The sequence below is a fragment of the Panulirus ornatus genome, chromosome 55 (assembly GCF_036320965.1).
Source record: "Panulirus ornatus isolate Po-2019 chromosome 55, ASM3632096v1, whole genome shotgun sequence".
Classification (NCBI taxonomy): Eukaryota; Metazoa; Arthropoda; class Malacostraca; order Decapoda; family Palinuridae; genus Panulirus; species Panulirus ornatus.
Window position 1 is genome coordinate 31,283,980 of NC_092278.1, and position 21,961 is coordinate 31,305,940.

The 21,961-nt window shown below is 40.7% G+C and overlaps 1 protein-coding gene across 1 annotated transcript in view; it reads right to left on the bottom strand.

The window, feature by feature from the left end:
* The window catches only part of Orp8 (Oxysterol-binding protein-related protein 8), a 446,356-nt gene that overhangs the window by 53,868 nt on the left and 370,527 nt on the right, over positions 1-21,961 (bottom strand). The window contains 1 exon segment of the mRNA XM_071692826.1: positions 1,668-1,846. Coding sequence (XP_071548927.1) covers positions 1,668-1,846 — 179 coding nt within the window.

The following is a 21,961-nucleotide window of genomic DNA, read 5'->3' on the forward strand; positions in this document are numbered from 1 at the left end:
TTCCACACATTCTTCAAGGCCCCCAGAATTTTCGCCCCCTCCCCCACCCTATGATCCACTTCCGCTTCCATGGTTCCATCCGCTGCCAGATCCACTCCCAGATATCTAAAACACTTCACTTCCTCCAGTTTTTCTCCATTCAAACTCACCTCCCAATTGACTTGACCCTCAACCCTACTGTACCTAATAACCTTGCTCTTATTCACATTTACTCTTAACTTTCTTCTTCCACACACTTTACCAAACCAAATCATATGGGAGGGTATTGATTGAGAGGGTGAAGGCATGTACAGAGCATCAGATTGGGGAAGAGCAGTGTGGTTTCAGAAGTGGTAGAGGATGTGTGGATCAGGTGTTTGCTTTGAAGAATGTATGTGAGAAATACTTAGAAAAGCAAATGGATTTGTATGTAGCATTTATGGATCTGGAGAAGGCATATGATAGAGTTGATAATCCAAGGCATATGATAGAGTTGATAGAGATGCTCTATGGAAGGTATTAAGAATATATGGTGTGGGAGGAAAGTTGTTAGAAGCAGTGAAAAGTTTGTATCGAGGATGTAAGGCATGTGTACGTGTAGGAAGAGAGGAAAGTGATTGGTTCTCAGTGAATGTAGGTTTGCGGCAGGGGTGTGTGATGTCTCCATGGTTGTTTAATTTGTTTATGGATGGGGTTGTTAGGGAGGTAAATGCAAGAGTTTTGGAAAGAGGGGCAAGTATGAAGTCTGTTGGGGATGAGAGAGCTTGGGAAGTGAGTCAGTTGTTGTTCGCTGATGATACAGCGCTGGTGGCTGATTCATGTGAGAAACTGCAGAAGCTGGTGACTTATGTATATCTTGCTTTTTAACCAGGTATTCCCAATCACCAGTCCTTTTTCAGCACATAAATCTACAAGCTCTTCACCATTTCCATTTACAACACTGAACACCTTGTGTATACCAATTATTCCCTCAACTGCCACATTATTCACTTTTGCATTCAAATCACCGATTACTATAACCCGGTCTCGTGCATCAAAACTACCAACACACTCACTCAGCTGCTCCCAAAACACTTGCCTCTCATGATCTTTCTTCTCATGCCCAGGTGCATATGCACCAATAATCATCCATCTCTCTCCATCCACTTTCAGTTTTACCCATATTAATCTAGAGTTTACTTTCTTACATTCTGTTACATACTCCCACCACTCCTGTTTTAGGAGTAGTGCTACTCCTTCCCTTGCTCTTGTCCTCTCACTAACTCCTGACTTTACTCCCAAGACATTCCCAAGCACTCTTCCCCTTTACCCTTGAGCTTCGTTTCACTCAGAGGCAAATATCCAGGTTCCCTTCCTCAAACATACTACCTATCTCTCCTTTTTTCTCATCTTAGTTACATCCACACACATTTAGTCACCCCAATCTGAGTGTTCAAGGAGGATGAGCACTCCCCGTGTGACTCCTTCTGCTTCCCCTTTTAGAAAGATAAAATACAAGGAGGGGATGGTTTCCAGCTCCCCGCTCCTGTCCCCTTTAGTAGCCTTCTATGACACATGAGGAATGCTTGGGAAGTATTCTTTCTCCCCTAATATCTAATATTTACATTCCCGTATAGAATTGCTGTTCTATGTAGATCAGAATATATATATCATTAATGATGGGCAAAACTTAGCACACACATACTAACTTTGAAAGGATGTCAGCATGATAATAGTAGTCTGAGAGCTTATCAAGGAAGGATCTTGGTTCAAGAATAAAAGTTGGCAGCACCACTTTTGACAAATCCATCCCTGGCCGAACTTGCTTCAGCAAATACCAAATTAGAGACCTGTTTTCTTCTTCTAACTCTTCTATTTGTTCTCCTGCCTGAAAATTTAATACTTGGTATGAAAACCTACATAATATGACTTGACCACTTGAATTCAGAAAAGCACTTCTCAACAGTTTAACTATAAATGAATACCATGAGTCAAAGCATAAGAAAACAAATATAATACATTATTTTAATTGGTACGGGAAAATCATGATATAGAATTCTAATACAGTACTTTTAAGTATTTCTACTAAATAAAAATAAGTACAAACATTCATATCAATTCACTTATTTGACTTATAGACAAAGGATGAGGGTGACAAGGAAAAAAGTATTTTCCCTGCATTCTTTTTTTCAATATTTGCTGTTAAGAGATGTGAAAAAGTACACATATCCTCTGCTCACAGGCCCTGTGTCCATGGTTTCACTCATGCATGTTTTAGTTTTTGATATGATTCAGGATATAGAAAGTTGGTTTAATTCAAGCATGTACCTTGTCCAACCCACAAGCAGAACCCAGGATAGATGCCTTGAGCCCAGATGCTGCTCTTGATTCTAGACGCCTTAAATCATCCTTGGTATATTCAGGCTAAGAGGTTTCATAAGTAATTATCATCCCTGGTTAACTCAGGCTGCTAATACCATGTAGACTTTTAACTCAAGTAGACTCACACTTTGTGTTTCCCTTTGTCTATAGGCATACCCAAGAAAAAGATATCTGATACAGTAGTGGAGTGAAGGGAAGTAAGAGAGGGTATTTGCCTCTGGGTGCTGGATTCCGGAGTGAAAAATGAATAACCTCTTTACCCTTAAATTTGTTTAATAGGTTCACACTATGTTTGATGTTAAAATCTGAAAGAAGTTAGAGAGAATGTATAAAGGACTTTCTTCTTTTGGATGGAGGTTATGTTTTACTTGGCCATCAGAACATACCAAGGAGAAAAAGGCTAAGGAGAGGGTCATCCATCTCACTACCCAATATTTCGTTCTTGTCAAGATATTCCAGTCAACTGTTCCTGTATTCATACTTTGATTGCTGCATGAGTTTTGCCTTATTTCTATTGTAAAATTCAGCTCTTATTAACACCGGAAAGTGCAACTCTATGGAAACTAATTTAATGTGAATCTACTTCACTTACAAAAACCCATGGATAAGGGGTAGTTACAGTCCTTGGGATCAAAACAGGAATAAATTGATATGAAGTGCATGTCCATACATGTAGAAAACCCTAAATCAATCATGCTTGGAACCCATGTTACACTGAATTTCAGAATTTTCATTTCAAGTCATTTCCCTTGACATGTTTAGATATTATGATAAAAAAAGAGTACATTATCGGTCTCATTTCAAACCAAATATTGTTTCTCCTTTCCTTTTCCAAAGCAGCGGTTGTAGGATAAATCATCTTCAGTTACAATTTATGTGGAGACAATGAAGTTTCTGATAGGCTCTTTGGGGCCAGAAGTGGTTGAAGTAATTCCTGTGGAAGTTGAAGGTGTAGGCTCTAAAGGATTTTCACTGTTTAGTAACCTTCTCAAATTTGTCCAAAAGTTTCATTTGTTTCAGATGATTTTGTTTCCTTCTTAAGGACTTCTTTAATCTCAATTACATTCATAGTGTGTAGTGCACTTATAAACTTTTTCTGTTCCAGGCCTTTTATTAGTTCTTCAATAAAGCGGATACACTTATCAAATGAAATCTTTCCAGTTCATCATTTTCATGTCACTCATTCATTTCTTCTTAGTCTTGATTAAGCATCACTTGCACTATCTCACTTGGTAAACTCCAGGAATATTACCATATACATTCAAATATTCTTCAATATCCTATTCAGGTAACACCCTGGCTTCATTGTATGAAAAACCTCTAGCAAATTCAACAAACTCTGCACATTTATGCAAAAATTTCCTTAGGCACCTTCTCCCATGTTCTAGCAACACACCATATATCACTCCTAACGAAGAACTTATGAAAACCTTGAATCCTTTGGCCACTGTTTGCAAGCATTTAGCTTCTCCTGCATGAACTCTTCCTTATACTGGTACTTAAGAACATGCAGATTTCCTTGTTCCAAGGACTGTATATGAGAGGAACAATAAGGGAGAATATAAGCACCAAATTATCATATTTTACAAGGAGTTCACCATTGGGGTGTGCATCCAAATGACAATGTGCACTGGCCTGTGGCATAAAATTATTCTTACATCAATCCAGGCACAATGCTTGTGTAATCTATGCACATTTATTAGCTTCATATGGCACTGTATAAAACCTAACCCCTAGGATTCTGATTTTAACCAATAATGAATAATCTTACTTTATGTGTCCCAGCAGCATTAGCACACCTAAGAACTGCAAGCCTTTCCCATGAGACCTTACATCCTGCCTGTAACATATGTCTTCCTGAGTACATAATGCCAAAATAAAGATGTTCCATTGGTGTTGTATACTGGCTAAGGTGATAAATTATCATAAACCATCTAACAAAATTTTTCCAAATTTGACTCAGCAACTTCATAGTTGGCTGAGGCTTTTTTTTCCACACACTGTAAAAAACTATTCTTCCCCCTTTCTTACCAGTTCCTTTACACTTTAAGCTAGAGGTACCCATATTCCTGACCCTTCATTGCAAATTTCACAGAACCTCTCACTACAATGCTACAGTTTCTGGCTACTTAACTCCATTTTTCAATCCATATTCCCATACAAACTGTTGAGGTCTGTGTAGTGTCTGTCCTCTTCACTTCATCATTTACCACACTTGAGCATTACATGATCACTTTTTCCAGTTAGTGTAGCTATGATGGTGCTCCTTCTCATCCTAGTGTATTAAATGAAATATTTTACACAAGTTTACATGAGAAAGACAACAGGGTAGTCTGGAAAAAAAAAAAACAGCAGTTTTCTATGCTATCATCAACTCCCCGCTGCTACACATCAGCCTTCCACTGTCCCTGTTACCGCTGAGATTTATACAGTTTATTTCTGCTGTTTTCCTCAGAGTTTACTTGAATTTATGAAATATTTGTCTAAAATACTTTTGAAGGTATTCATAGTATTAGCATTCATGGCATCTGACATTAACTTATTCCAATGCTCAATACACCTATAGGATAAGAAGCTTTTTACCATGTCCGTATTACATATTTTAGTTTGGCGACCGTATTTTCTCGTACTTCGATAAAATGTTCATGATTTACTTATCAAACTTGAACAAAATCTAGAACACTTGGATTAAGTCGCTGTGTAGTCTACTTTCTAGTAAGATAGAAGAGATCTAATCATTTAAGCCTCTCTTCGCATGCCAGATTTCAAAGGGATGGGATCAATTTCAATGTGCATCTTTGTAATTGCTCTAATTTTTCCTCATCTTTTTTGCAGTTTGGGGACCGAAACTGGACTGCATATTCAAGGTATGGTCTTACTGGAAAATCTTAAAGTGTGAGAATTGTTATTGGTGTTTTGTAAGATATATTACTGGGTATGAAACCTGACATTAGGTTGTCATTTTTACACACTGCTTCACAATGTTTAGTGTATTTCATATTGTTGCTAATGATAATTCCAAGGTAATTTTCTTCATTTACTTTAGTTAGAGTTTCCAAATAATTTGTGGTTGTAACATACATTTCATCTCCAAATCTCCAAAGTGCATAACTTTACTCTTGTCTACATTAAACATTATATGCCATCTGTCTGACCACTCTCCTATCAAGTTAAGATCTTTTTTATGTCATATCGTAGTCCCGGCTGTTTACAACTCTACCTCCTAGTTTAGTATCGTCAGCAAATTTGGAGATCATAGGCATGAGATTGAGTTCTAGGTCATTAATGCATATTATGAAAAGGATGGGGCCTAGGACTGACCATTGTAGCACCCCATTCATTACGTTTAGCCAATCTGATGCTTTGCATTTTTCTTTTTTTAAGGATTCAGCCACGGACAAAAGTCCCTAGGCCTTAATTGAAATACAGAGAATTATGAAACGAAGAAGGAAAAGACAAGGGAAAGTTATTCATTTATATATTTATCATACACTGTCGCTATTTCCCCATTAGCGAGGTAGCGCAAGGAAACAGACAAAAGAATGGCCCAACTCACCCACATACACTTGTATATACATACACATCCACACATGCACATATACATACCTACAGACTTCAACGTATACATATATATATATACATACACAGACATATACATATATATACACATGTACATAATTCATACTTGCTGCCTTTATTCATTCCTGTTGCCACCCTGCCACACATGAAATGACAACCCCTCCACCCGCATGTGAGCGAGGTAGCACTAGGAAAGGACAACAAAGGCCACTTTCATGCACACTCAGTCTCTAGCTGTCATGTATAATGCACCGAAACCACAACTCCCTTTCCACATCCAGACCCCACAAACATTTCCATGGTTTACCCCAGATGCTTCACATGCCCTGGTTCAATCCATTGACAGCACATCGACCCCGGTATACCACATCATTCCAATTCACTCTATTCCTCGCACGCCCTTCACCCTCCTGCATGTTCAGGCCCCGATCGCTCAAAATCTTTTTCACTCCATCTTTCTACCTTCGATTTGGTCTCCCATTTCTCCGCGTTCCCTCTACCTCTCACACATAAATCCTCTTTGTCAATCTTTCCTCACTCATTCTCTCCATGTAAGCAAACCATTTCAATACACCCTCCTCTGCTCTCTCAACTACACTCTTTTTATTAAGACACATCTCTCTTACCCTTTCATTACTTACTTGATCAAACCACCTCACACCACATATTGGCCTCAAACATCTCATTTCCAGCACATCCACCCTCCTCCGCACAACTCTATCTATAGCCCATGCCTCGCAACCATATAATGTTGTTGGAACCACCATTCCTTCAAACATATCCAATTTTGCTTTCTGAGGTAATGTTCTCACTTTCCACACATTTTTCAACGCTCCCAGAACTTTCACCCCCTCCCCCACCCTGTGACTCACTTCCCCTTCCGTGGTTCCATCCACTGCCAAATCCACTCCCAGATATCTATAACACTTCACTTCCTCCAGTTTTTCTCCACTAAACTTACCTCCCAATTGACTTGTCCCTCAACCCTACTGTACCTAATAACCTTCCTCTTATTCACATTTACTCTCAGCTTTCTTCTTCCACACACTTTACCAAACTCAGTCACCAGCTTCTGTACTTTCTCACCCAAATCAGCCACCAGCACTGTATCATCAGCGAACAACAACTGACTCACTGCCCAAGCTCTCTCATCCACAACAGACTGCATACTTGCCCCTCTCTCCTCAACTCTTGCATTTACCTCCCTAACAACCCCATCCATAAACAAATTAAACCATGGAGACATCACGCACCCCTGCTGCAAACCAACATTCACTGAGACCCAATCACTTTCCTCTCTTCCTATTTGTACACATGCCTTGCATCCTCGATAATTACTTTTCACTGCTTCTAACAACTTGCCTCCCACGCCATATATTCTTAATACCTTCCACAGAGCATCTCTATCAACTCTATCATATGCCTTCTCCAGATCCATGAATTATTTATTTATTTATTTTGCTTTGTCGCTGTCTCCCGCGTTAGCGAGGTAGCGCAAGGAAACAGACAAAAGAATGGCCCAACCCACCCACATACACACGTACATACATACACGTCCACACACACACATATATACCTATACATCTCATCGTATACATATATATACACACATAGACATATACATATATACACATGTACAGAATTCATACTATCTGCCTTTATTCATTCCCATCGCCACCCCGCCAAACATGAAATAACAACCCCCTCCCCCCTCATGTGCACGAATTAGGGCTAAGAAAAGACAACAAAGGCCACTTTCGTTAACACTAAGTCTCTAGCTGTCATGTAATAATGCACCGAAACCACAGCTCCCTTTCTGCATCCAGGCCCCACATAACTTTCCATGGTTTACCCCAGACACTTCACATCAACTCTATCATATGCCTTCTCCAGATCCATAAATGCTACATACAAATCCATTTACTCTTCTAAGATTTCTCGCATACATTCTTCAAAGCAAACACCTGGTCCACACATCCTCTACCACTTCTGAAACCACACTGCTCTTCCCAATCTGATGCTCTGTATATGCCTTCACCCTCACAATCAATACCCTCCCATATAATTTCCCGGGAATACTCAACAAACTTATACCTCTGTAATTTGAGCACTCACTTTTATCCCCTTTGCCTTTGTACAATGGCACTATGCATGCATTCCGCCAATCCTCAGGCACCACACCATGAGTCCAACATACATTAAATAACCTTACCAACCAGTAAACAATACAGTCACCCCCTTTTTTAATAAATTCCACTGCAGTACCATCCAAACCCGTTGCCTTGCCGGTTTTCATCTTCCGCAAAGCTTTTACTACCTCTTCTCTGTTTACCAAATCATTTTCTCTAACCCTCTCACTTTGCACATCACCTCAACCAAAACACCCTATATCTGCCATTCTATCATCAAACACATTCAACAAACCTTCAAAATACTCACTCCATCTCCTTCTCACATCACCACTACTTGTTATCACCTCCCCATTAGCCCCCTTCATTGGAGTTCCCATTTGTTCCCTTGTCTTATGCACTTTATTTACCTCCTTCCAAAACATCTTTTTATTCTCCCTAAAATTTAATGATACTCTCTCACCCCAACTCTCATTTGCCCTCTTTTTCACCTCTTGCACCTTTCTCTTGACCTCCTGCCTCTTTCTTTTATACATCTCCCACTCATTTGCATTATTTCCTTGCAAAAATCATCCAAATGCCTCTCTCTTCTCTTTCACTAATAATCTCACTTCTTCATCCCACCACTCACTGCCCTTTCTAATCTGCCCACCTCCCATGCTTCTCATGCTACAAGCATCTTTTGCGCAAGCCATCACTGCTTCCCTAAATACATCCCATTCCTCCCCCACTCCCGTTACCTCCTTTGTTCTCACCTTTTTCCATTCTGTACTCAGTCTCTCCTGGTACTTCCTCACACAAGTCTCCTTCCCAAGTTCACTCACTCTCACCACTCTTTTCACCCCAACATTCTCTCTTCTTTTCTGAAGACATCTACAAATCTTCACCTTTGCCTCCACAAGATAATGATCAGACATCCTTCCAGTTGCACCTCTCAGCATTTACATCCAAAAGTCTCTCTTTCGCGCGCCTATCAATTAACACGTAATCCAATAACGCTCTCTGGCCATCTCTCCTACTTACATACGTATACTTATGTATATCTCTCTTTTTAAACCAGGTATTCCCAATCACCAGTCCTTTTTCATCACATAAATCTACAAGCTCTTCACCACTTCCATTTACAACACTGAACACCCCATGTACACCAATTATTCCCTCAAGTGCCACATTACTCACCTTTGCATTCAAATCACCCATTACTATAACCCAGTCTCGTGCATCAAAACTACTAACACACTCACTCAGCTGCTCCCAAAACACTTACCTCTCATGATCTTTCTTCTCATGCCCATGTACATATGCTCCAATAATCACCCATCTCTCTCCATCCACTTTCAGTTTTATCCATATCAATCTAGAGTTTACTTTCTTACACTCTATCATCCTCCCACCACTCCTGATTCAGGAATAGTGCTACTCCTTCCCTTGCTCTTGTCCTCTCAGTAACCCCTGACTTTACTCCTAGGACATTCCCAAACCACTCTTCCCCTTTAACCTTGAGCTTCGTTTCACTCAAAGCCAAAACATCCAGGTTCCTTTCCTCAAACATACTACCTATCTCCCCTTTTTTCTCATCTTGGTTCCATCCACACACATTCAGACACCCCAATCTGATAATGTGATCCTTCGAGGAAGATGAGCACTCCCCGCGTGACTCCTTCTTCTGTTTCCCCTTTTAGAAAGTTAAGATACAAGGAGGGGTGGGTTTCCAGCCCCCCCTCTCCTGTCCCCTTTAGTCGCCTTCTATGACATGTGAGGAATGGGTGGGAAGTATTCTTTCTCCCCTATCCCCATACAAATCCTTCTGTTTTTCTGACTTTTTCTCACATACATTCTTCAAAGCAAACACCTGATCCACACATCCCTTACCATTTCTGAAACCACATTGCTCTTCCCCAATCTGATGCTCTGTATATGCCTTCACCCTCTCAATCAATACCCTCCCATATAATTTACCAGGAATACTCAACAAACTTATACCTCTGTAATTTGAGCATTCAACTTCATCTCCTTTGCCTTTGTACAATGGCACTATGCATGCATTCCACCAATCCTCAGGCACCTCACCATGAGTCATACATATATTAAATACCCTTACCAACCAGTCAACAACAAAGTCACCCCCTTTTTTAATAAATTCCACTGCGATACCATCCAAACCCACTGCCTTGCCAGCTTTCATCTTCTGCAAAGCTTTTACTACCTCTTCTCTGTTTACCAAATCATTCTCCCAAAGCCTCTCACTTTGCACACCACCACAACCAAAACACCCTATATCTGCCACTCTATCATATAACACATTCAACAAACCTTCAAAATACTCACTCCATCTCCTCACATCACCACTACTTGTTATCACCTCCCCATTAGCCCCCTTCACCAATGTTCCCGTCTGCTCTCTTGTCTTACGCACTTTATGAACCTCCTTCCAAAACATCTTTTTATTCTCCCTATAATTCAATGATACTCTCTCTCCCCAACTCTCATTTGCCCTCTTTTTCACCTCTTGCACCTTTCTCTTGACCTCCTGTCTCTTTCTTTTATACATCTCCCAGTCATTTGTACTATTTCCCTTCAAAACACATCCAAATGCCTCTCTCTTTTCTTTCACTAATAATCTTACTTCTTCATCCCACCACTCACTACCCTCTCTAATCTCCCCACCTCCCACACTTCTCATGCCACAAGCATCTTTTATGCAAGCCATCACTGCTTCCCTAAATACATCCCATTCCTCCCCCACTCCCTTACGTCCTTTGCTCTCACCTTTTTTCCATTCTACACTCAGTCTCTCCTGATACTTCCTCACACAAGTCTCCTTCCCAAGCTCACTTACTCTCACCACTCTCTTCACTTCAACATTCTCTCTTCTTTTATGAAAACCTCTACAAATCTTCACCTTTGCCTCCACAAGATAATGATCAGACATCCCTCAAGTTGCACCTCTCAGCACATTAACATCCAAAAGTCTCCCTTTCGCATGCCTATCAATTAACATGTAATCCAATAACGCTCTCTGGCCATTTCTCCTACTTGCATACATATACTTATGTATATCTCTCTTTTTAAACCAGGTATTCCCAATCAACAGTCCTTTTTCAGCACATAAATCTACAAGCTCTTCACCATTTCCATTTACAACTCTGAACACCCCATGTACACCAATTATTCCCTCAACTGCCACATTACTCACCTTTGCATTCAAATCATCCATCATTATAACCCGGTCTCGTGCATCAAAACTAGTAACACACTCACTCAGCTGCTCCCAAAACACTTACCTCTCATGATCTTTCTTCTCATGCCCAAGTGCATTTGCACCAATAATCACCCATCTCTCTCCATCAACTTTCAGTTTTACCCATATCAATCTAGAGTTTACTTTCTTACACTTTATCACATACTCCCACCACCCCTGTTTCAGGAGTAGTGCTACTCCTTCCCTTGCTCTTGTCTCTCACCAACCCCTGACTTTACTCCCAAGACATTTCCAAACCACTCTTCTCCTTTACCCTTGAGCTTCGTTTCACTCAAGAGCCAAAACATCCAGGTTCCTTTCCTCAAACATACTACCTATCTTTCCTTTTTTCTCATCTTGATTACATCCCCTCACATTTAGACACCCCAATCTGAGCCTTTGAGGAGGATGAGCACTTCCCGCATGACTCCTCCTGTTTCCCCTTTTAGAAAGTTAAAGTACAAGAAGGATAGGATTTCTACAAAATTTGGAGGAAGTGAAAAACCTGTCTTTTGAAATGTGCCAGGTCACTGTTATTGGGAAAGACATAAGAAGGTAGAAAGTTCCAAACCTCAACATGTAGGGAAAGAAGCAGGTATAAAACTGGCCCACCCTTGAGTTGCTGATGGCCACACAATAATCATGTGATGCAGCAGCCTGCCAGCTTTCAGGAGCAAAAACCAAAGTAATACCTACAGAAGAGGGAAAGTGAACCAAAACTGCAGCATAGGGCAAGGGGGTCAAGTTTGGAAGTTAGCTTAGAACAGTTGAAAGGTGGATTGCTTTCAACTCAACTCTGTAAAGTAAAGATGCAGAGCTAGAACCACCCCAAATGTGATAGCAGTACTCCATACAAGGGCAAATGAATCCCTTGTATAAACTGAGCAACTGTTCAGAAGAAAAGTAGTTTTAACATCTAAACAGGACACCCAGGTTCTTTAGAAGCAGACTTGACTATTCTTGTAACATGGCATTTCCAAGAAAGAGTGGATGTTACAGTAATGCCAAGTATGTTCACTGAGTCAAGAGTTGGAATTACAGAATCATCACAGGAGCTGTCCAAGTTGTCCAAGTACGAGTTTATTGAGGAGGCTGTGTCAAGACAAGATGCCGAGTGAGTGAGACAAGAGGAAGTAGATTTGAAGGATTTGGATGAATGCAGTATTGAGTTGCCAGCATATGAGTGCATTTGATTATTTGTGGGAAGGAAATCATTGAAAAGCAGAAGAAAAATTGTGGAACAGGACAGAGTCTTGAGGGACACCACTTTCTTTTGGTAAGCCAGTCTCTGATCCATGAGCAGAGTTCTTTCCCAATTCTGTGAGCTTTGAGTTTATGTAAAAGTCTTTAGTGAGGTACTTTATCAAAAGAATTTTGGAAATCTAAATATACTACATCAAACAGTATAAGAAATTTTCCTGTATAAATACTAAAAACATGTCTCCATAATTATCTTTCACCGTGAAAATCCAAATACCACCTTTCTATCTACAACTGAAATCCCACATAATTTGCACTTCACCATCTCTGAGAAGTGCATGTTTTATTGCTGACTGTACCATCTTAATCATTCCTTAAATGTTATTGTATATTTTTTCTGAATCACTGCAATTCTTCTGAGAATTATAAAATATCAACATCACTATATGCATTTCTTTCCTAAAGTTACTCTTCCCTTTATGTACTGTTTGAATGGGCATTCTTTCATTATTTCCTGAAACTTTTGGCTACCTTTTATCATGAGAGACAAAACTACAAATCCTTTGCATTCTCATTCTCTCCTTACTATCAGTTACCCCTTTAAGGAGAACAGGTGAGATCTCCTCTTTTTAGTAAGCTTAATTTACACAACGCCAACAATATCAGCTACCTTCTCCTATATACAGAACCTGAATTCCAGCTCTTTACCATTTACTATTAATCCATCAGCATTAGTATAAGTTACTTTTCCTTTGAAATTTCCATCACTTAATATTCTTTATTTGTTTGTGGTGCTGTCTGGAGGTATACTGTCCTCTTACATAATTTGGTGTCTCCAATCTTATTTGCTATTTCACTATCTTCTATGCTTTTTTTCTTCTCTCTTTCCATGGTCTATCTATGAATACCCCCATCCTCAATGAATTCTGCTTTGTTTTTAACCCTTTTGTGTCATCCTAAAATTTCAAGAGTATTCATTCTCAGAGTGCAGTTTCCCCATCAAAAAATGAAATTAATATTTTTGAAATATTGTATTCTTTGATCATAAGAAAACCACGAGGTTTCCAAATCTGACACCCGAATTCCTTGGAAACCCACTCACAGAGTGAACACTAAGGTTGCTTTTACTGAAAAAAATGTGTAAAATGTGATTTTTAATAAAGTGCATAATATTCACCAAATGATTTTTACTGAGGAGCCAAAACTAAATCCGAATCAAGAATAATGTACATAATTATAGCAAAATTAAAAATATCAGCAAATTTTCCTTACTCAAACATAGGTGTAAAATAACCTTTAAAATATGGAAAAAATCACATCCAATAAAATGCACTGTATTTGCCAAACCATTTTACTTGGGAGGTAAAACTAATCCAGAAACATGTATGAGATGCCATAAATCATTATTCGACTTGTAATTCAACATATCCTCACAGATCATATTCAAATTTCAGTAAAAATTCACCTAGCTGCTGGGTACAAAAATGAAAAAAAATACAGTTAGAATGACTCTACTTTTATGGAAATTAGTTTTATACTAAATACAGTTATATGCAGCATCTGTAAATTCTCACTTATACATGAGGAAAAAGCATCATATGTTTAACTCTATTCCAACAAGCTTTATATTTGATGATGAAGCATCCTTCTACTCGCTGAACCTAGATCTGTAGGGGAAAGACCTTAATTCATCCATTCTACATTAAGCAACTTCATAAAAACTGTCAGAGAAGAGTTTCTGAAAAGATTTATATGGCTTAAAATTTTCCAAACCTAGCACAGCCTGCTGCCCTTAGAAATCCAACACTTTTAGCAGTTGTTTTGAATTATATGATGTTACATTCTTCTCCCTGGACCATGAGGGTATCATCGATGTCAGTCAATGTTTCCTGAGAGGGACATCAAGGATTCTTCATTCTCAGAGTCAGAGAGCCATAGCTCAATCTTAAATGTCTTCCTTTGTAGTAAGTGTTTTCCTCTGCTTCAAACTCATAATACCCTTGAAAAACACAGACAAATTGAAAAGGAAGAAGCAAAAGTTTAAGGGGATGCACATGCAAATGCTTTCAGCTGAGGTGACTTCACTTTATCTCTTATCCTTATTTCTTGTCAAAACATAGTAAAACATGTCAATGGACTGAACCAGGGAATGAGAAACATCTGGGGCAAACCATGTAAAGGTCTGTGTGGCCTGGATGTGGATAGAAAGTTTTGGTTTAGGTGCATCACACATGACAGCTTGAGACTGATTGTGAACAAATGTGGCCTTCTTTATCCGTTTTCCTGGCACTACCAGGGGGTGGTGATGCTATTTCCTCCGGGACAGGGTGGTGCTGGGAATGAATGAAGGCAAACAAGTATGAATATGTATATGTACATGTATGGATTGGGGAAGAGCAGTGCGGTTCCAGAAGTGGTAGAGGATGTGTGGATCAGGTGTTTGCTTTGAAGAATGTATGTGAGAAATACTTAGAAAAGCAAATGGATTTGTATGTAGCATTTATGGATCTGGAGAAGGCATATGATAGAGTTGATAGAGATGCTCTGTGGAAGGTATTAAGAATATATGGTGTGGGAGGCAAGTTGTTAGAAGCAGTGAAAAGTTTTTATCGAGGATGTAAGGCATGTGTACGTGTAGGAAGAGAGGAAAGTGATTGGTTCTCAGTGAATGTAGGTTTGCGGCAGGGGTGTGTGATGTCTCCATGGTTGTTTAATTTGTTTATGGATGGGGTTGTTAGGGAGGTAAATGCAAGAGTCCTGGAAAGAGGGGCAAGTATGAAGACTGTTGGGGTTGAGAGAGCTTGGGAAGTGAGTCAGTTGTTGTTCGCTGATGATACAGCGCTGGTGGCTGATTCATGTGAGAAACTGCAGAAGCTGGTGACTGAGTTTGGTAAAGTGTGTGGAAGAAGAAAGTTAAGAGTAAATGTGAATAAGAGCAAGGTTATTAGGTACAGTAGGGTTGAGGGTCAAGTCAATTGGGAGGTGAGTTTGAATGGAGAAAAACTGGAGGAAGTGAAGTGTTTTAGATATCTGGGAGTGGATCTGTCAGCGGATGGAACCATGGAAGCGGAAGTGGATCATAGGGTGGGGGAGGGGGCGAAAATTTTGGGAGCCTTGAAAAATGTGTGGAAGTCGAGAACATTATCTCGGAAAGCAAAAATGGGTATGTTTGAAGGAATAGTGGTTCCAACAATGTTGTATGGTTGCGAGGCGTGGGCTATGGATAGAGTTGTGCGCAGGAGGATGGATGTGCTGGAAATGAGATGTTTGAGGACAATGTGTGGTGTGAGGTGGTTTGATCGAGTAAGTAACGTAAGGGTAAGAGAGATGTGTGGAAATAAAAAGAGCGTGGTTGAGAGAGCAGAAGAGGGTGTTTTGAAATGGTTTGGGCACATGGAGAGAATGAGTGAGGAAAGATTGACCAAGAGGATATATGTGTCGGAGGTGGAGGGAACGAGGAGAAGAGGGAGACCAAATTGGAGGTGGAAAGATGGAGTGAAAAAGATTTTGTGTGATCGGGGCCTGAACATGCAGGAGGGTGAAAGGAGGGCAAGGAATAGAGTGAATTGGAGCGATGTGGTATACAGGGGTTGACGTGCTGTCAGTGGAGTGAATCAAGGCATGTGAAGCGTCTGGGGTAAACCATGGAAAGCTGTGTAGGTATGTATATTTGCGTGTGTGGACGTGTGTATGTACATGTGTATGGGGGGGGGGGGGCCATTTCTTTCGTCTGTTTCCTTGCGCTACCTCGCAAACGCGGGAGACAGCGACAAAGTATAAAAAAAAAAAAAAAAAAAAAAAAAAAAAAAACATGTATGGATGTGTATGTATATAGGTGTGTATATGAATGGACGGGTCTTTTTTTATCTGATTCCTGGCACTACCTAGCTGACACAGGAAACATTAAGTATAATGGACTGAAACAGATCATGTGAAACATCAGGTAGACCATGGAAAAGTCTGTAGGGCCTGGATGTGGATAGGCAGCTTTGGTTTTAGTGCATCACACATGACATCTAGAGAATGAGTGTGAACAAATGTGGCCTTTTTTTATCTGTTTTCCTATCACTACCTCCCTGAAACAGGAGGTAGCAATGCTGTTTCCTGTGGGTGGGGTGGCATCAAGAGTAGATTGAAGGCAAGCAAGTATGAATATGTACAAGTGTATATATGTATATGTCTATGAGTATGTATATGTGTGTATAAACTACTGAGGCATAAGTTTGTTGAGTTTTCCTGGGATATTATAGAGGAGGATACTGACTGAGAGGGTGAAGGCAAGTACAGAGCATCAGACTGGGGAAGAGCAGTGTGGTTTCAGAAGTGGTAGAGGGTGTGTGGATCAGGTGTGTGCTTTAAAGAATGTAAGTGAGAAATACTCAGAAAAACAGAAGGATTAGTATGTAACATTTATGGATCTGGAGAAGGCATATGATAGGGTTGACAGAGATACTTTGTGGAAGTTTTAAGAGTATATGGTGCGGGAGGTAAGTTGCTAGAGGTAGTGAAAAGTTTTAATCAAGGAAGTAAGGCATGTGTACAAGTAGGAAGAGAGGAGAGTGACTGGTTCCTAATGAATGTCGGTCTGCGGCAAGGGTGTGTGATGTCCCCATTGTTGATAAATTTGTCTATGGATGGGGTGGTCAAGTCGGTAAATGCAAGAGTTTTGGAGAGAGGGGCGAGTATGCAGTCTGTTGGGGATGAGAGGGCTTAGGAAGTGAGTCAGTTGTTGTTCACTGATGATACAGCTCTACTGGCTGATTCAGGTGAGAAACTGCAGAGATTGGTGACTGAGTTTGGAAAAATGTGTGAAAGGAGAAAGTTGAGAGTAAATGCGAATAACAGTAAGGTTATTAGGTTCAGTAGGGTTGAGGGACAAGTTAATTGGAAGAGAAGTTTGAAAGGAGAAAAGTAGGAGGAAATGAAGTGTTTAGATATCTGGGAGTGGACTTAGCATCAGATGGAACCATAGAAGCAGAAGTGAGTCACAGCGTGGGAGAGGGGGCGAAGGTTCTGGGAGCAATGAAGAATGTGTGGAAGGAGAGAACGTTATCTCGAAAACAAAAATGGGTATGTTTGAAGGAATAGTATTTCCAGCAATGTTATATGGTTGCAAAGCATGGGTTATACATAGGGTTGTGCAGAGAAGGGTGGATGTGTTGGAAATTAAATATTGAGGGCAATTTGTGGTGTGGGGTGGTTTGATCAAGTAAGTAATGAAAGGGTAAGAGAGATGTGTGGTAATAAAAAGAGTGTGGTTGAGAGAGCAAAAGAGGGTGTGTTGAAATGGTTTGGACATATGGAGAGAATGAGTGAGGAAAGATTGACAAAGAGGATATAAGTGTCAGAGGTTAAGGGAACAAGGAGAAGCGGGAGACCATGTTGGAGGAGGAAAGATGGAGTGAAAAAGATTTTGAGTGATCAGGGCCTGAACACACAGGAGGGTGAGAGGCGTGCAAGGAATAGAGTGAAGTAGAATGATGTGATTATCCCTGGGGATAGGGGATTAAGAATACTTCCCACGTATTCCCTGCGTGTCGTAGAAGGCGACTAAAAGGGGAGGGAGCGGGGGGCTGGAAATCCTCCCCTCTCGTTTTTTTTTTTAATTTTCCAAAAGAAGGAACAGAGGGGGCCAGGTGAGGATATTCCAAGAAAGGCCCAGTCCTCTGTTCCTAACGCTACCTCGCTAACGCGGGAAATGGCGAATAGTTTAAAAGAAAAAGAAAGAAAGAATGATGTGGTATACAACAGTCGACGAGCTGTCAATGGACTGAACCAGGGCACATGAAGCATCTGAGGTAAACAATGGAAAGGTCTATGGGGCCTGGATGTGGATAGGGAGCTGTGGTATCGGTGCATTGCACATGACAGCTAAAGACCGAGTGTGAACGCAAGTGGGCGTTTTGGTCTGTTTTCCTTGCGATACCTTGGTGAAGGAGGGGGTGGCATTGCTAATTTCCTCTGGGCGGAGTACCAACAGGAATGGATGAAGGCAAGAAAGTATGAATGTGTACATATGTATATATGTATTTGTCTGTTTATGTGTATGTATATGAATGTATATGATGATTTTTTTTTTTTTTTGCTTTGTCGCTGTCTCCCGCGTTTGCGAGGTAGCGCAAGGAAACAGACGAAAGAAATGGCCCAACCCACCCCCATACACATGCCTTGATTCAATCCACTGACAGCACGTCAACCCCGGTATACCACATCGCTCCAATTCACTCTATTCTTTGCCCTCCTTTCACCCTCCTGCATGTTCAGGCCCCGATCACACAAAATCTTTTTCACTCCATCTTTCCACCTCCAATTTGGTCTCCCTCTTCTCCTCGTTCCCTCCACCTCCGACACATATATCCTCTTGGTCAATCTTTCCTCACTCATTCTCTCCATGTGACCAAACCATTTCAAAACACCCTCTTCTGCTCTCTCAACCACACTCTTTTTATTTCCACACATCTCTCTTACCCTTACGTTACTTACTCGATCAAACCACCTCACACCACACATTGTCCTCAAACATCTCATTTCCAGCACATCCATCCTCCTGCGCACAACTCTATCCATAGTCCACGCCTCGCAACCATACAACATTGTTGGAACCACTATTCCTTCAAACATACCCATTTTTGCTTTCCGAGATAATGTTCTCGACTTCCACACATTCTTCAAGGCTCCCAGAATTTTCGCCCCCTCCCCCACCCTATGATCCACTTCCGCTTCCATGGTTCCATCCACTGCCAGATCCACTCCCAGATATCTAAAACACTTCACTTCCTCCAGTTTTTCTCCATTCAAACTCACCTCCCAATTGAATTGACCCTCAACCCTACTGTACCTAATAACCTTGCTCTTATTCACATTTACTCTTAACTTTCTTCTTTCACACACTTTACCAAACTCAGTCACCAGCTTCTGCAGTTTCTCACATGAATCAGCCACCAGCGCTGTATCATCAGCGAACAACAACTGACTCACTTCCCATGTATGTGTATATGTATGTGTATATATGTATATATTGAGGATGTGCGGATCAGGTGTTTGCTTTAAAGAATGTATGTGAGAAATACTCAGAAAAACACAAAGATTTGTATGTAGCATTTATGAGGCATTTGGACGATTTTTGCAGGGAAATACTGCAAATGACTGGGAGATGTATAAAAGAAAGAGGCAGGAGGTCAAGAGAAAGGTGCAAGAGGCAAAAAAGAGGGCAAATGAGAGTTGGGGTGAGAAAGTATCATTAAATTTTAGGGTGAAGAAAAAGATGTTTTGGAAGGAGGTAATTGAAGTGTGTAAGACAAGGGAACAATAGGGAACATCAGTGAAGGGGGCTAATGGGGAGGTGATAAAAAGTAGCGGTGATGTGAGAAGGGGATGGAGTGAGTATTTTGAAGGTTTGTTGCATGTGTTTGATGATAGAGTGGCAGATATAGGGTGTTTTGGTCGAGGTGGTGTGCAAAGTGAGAGAGTTAGAGAGAATGACTTGGTAAACAGAGAAGAGGTAGTAAAAGCTTTGCGGAAGATGAAAGCCAGCAAGGCAGCGGGATGGTATTGCAGTGGAATTTATAAAAAAAAAGGGGGTGACTGTATTGTTGACTGGTTGGTAAAGTTATTTAATGTATGTATGACTCATGGGAAGGTGCCTGAGGACTGGCAGAATGCTTGCATAGTGCCATTGTACAAAAGCAAAGTGGATAAGAGTGAGTGCTCAGATTACAGAGGCATATGTTTGATGAGTATTCCTGGGAAATTATATGGGAGGGTATTGAGTGAGAGGGTGAAAGTATATACAGAGCATCAGACTGGGGAAGAGCAGTGTGATTCAGAAGTGGTAGAGGATGTGTCGATCAGGTGTTTGCTTTGAAGAATGTATGTGAGAAATACTTAGAAAAGCAAATGGATTTGTATGTAGCATTTATGGATCTAGATAAGACATATGATAAGAGTTGACAGAGATGCTCTGTGGAAGGTATTAAGAATATATGGCGTGGGAAGTAAGTTGTTAGGAGCAGTGAAAAGTTTTTATCGAGGATGTAAGGCATGTGTACGTGTAGGAAGAGAGGAAAGTGATTGGTTCTCAGTGAATGTTGGTTTGCAGCAGGGGTGCGTGATGTCTCCATGGTTGTAAAATTTGTTTATCGATAGGGTTATTAGGGAGGTGAATGCAAGAGTTTTGGAAAGGGGGGCAAGTATGCAGTCTGTTGCGGATGAGAAAGCTTGGGAAGTCGAGACAACTGTTGTTTACTGATGATACAGCGCTGGTGGCTGATTCAGGTGAGAAACTGCAGAAGCGAGTGACTGAAATTGGTAAAGTGTGTGAAAGAAGAAAGCTGAGAGTAAATGTGAATAAGAGAAAGGTTATTAGGTACAGTAGGGTTGAGGGACAAGTCAATTGGGAGGTGAGTTTGAATGGAGAAAGACTGGAGGAAGTGAAGTGTTTTAGATATCTGGGAGTGGATTTGGCAGCAGATAGAACCATGGAAGTGGAAGTGAATCATAGGGTGGGGGAGGGGCCAAAAGTTCTGGGAGCATTGAAAAATGTGTGGAAGTCGAGAACGTTATCTTGGAAAACAAAAATGTAGGGTGGATGTGCTGGAAATGAGATGTTTGAGAACAATATGTGGTGTGAGGTGGTTTGATCAGCAAGTAAGTAATAAAAGGGTAAGAGAGATGTGTGGTAATAAAAAGAGTGTGGTTGAGAGAGAAGAAGAGGGTGTTTTGAAATGGTTTGGTCACATGGAGAGAATGAGTGAGGAAAGATTGGCAAGCAGGATATATGTGTCAGAGGTGGAGGGAACGAGGAGAAGTGGGAGACCAAATTGGAGGTGAAAAGATGGATCGAAAAAGATCTTGAGTGATCGGGGTCTGAACATGCAGGAGGGTGAAAGGCGTGCAAGGAATAGAGTGAACTGGAACAATATGGTATACCGGGGTCGACGTGCTGTCAATGGATTGAACCAGGGCATGTGAAGCGTCTGGGGTAAACCATGGAAAGTTTTGTGGGGTCTGGATGTGGAAAGGGAGCTATGGTTTCAGTGCATTATACATGACAGCTAGAGACTATGTGTGAACGAATGTGGTTTTTGTTGTCTTTTCCTAGCACTACCTCACACACATGAGGGGGGAGGGGGTTGTCATTCCATGAGTGGCAGGGTCGCTACGGGAATGAATAAGGGCAGACAGTAGGAAAAATGTATACGTGTATATATGTATATGTCTGTGTGTGTATATATATGTATACGTTGAGATTTATATGTGCTGTGTGTGGACGTGTATGTATATACATGTGTATGTGGGTGGGTTGGGCCATTCTTTCGTGTGTTTCCTTGCGCTACCTCGCTAATGTGGGAGACAGCGACAAAGTATAACAAATATAAATAAACATATATATATATATGTAAAAAAATAGTGCAAATGACTGGGAGGTGTATAAAAGAAAGAGGCAGGAGGTCAAGAGAAAGGTGAAAGAGGT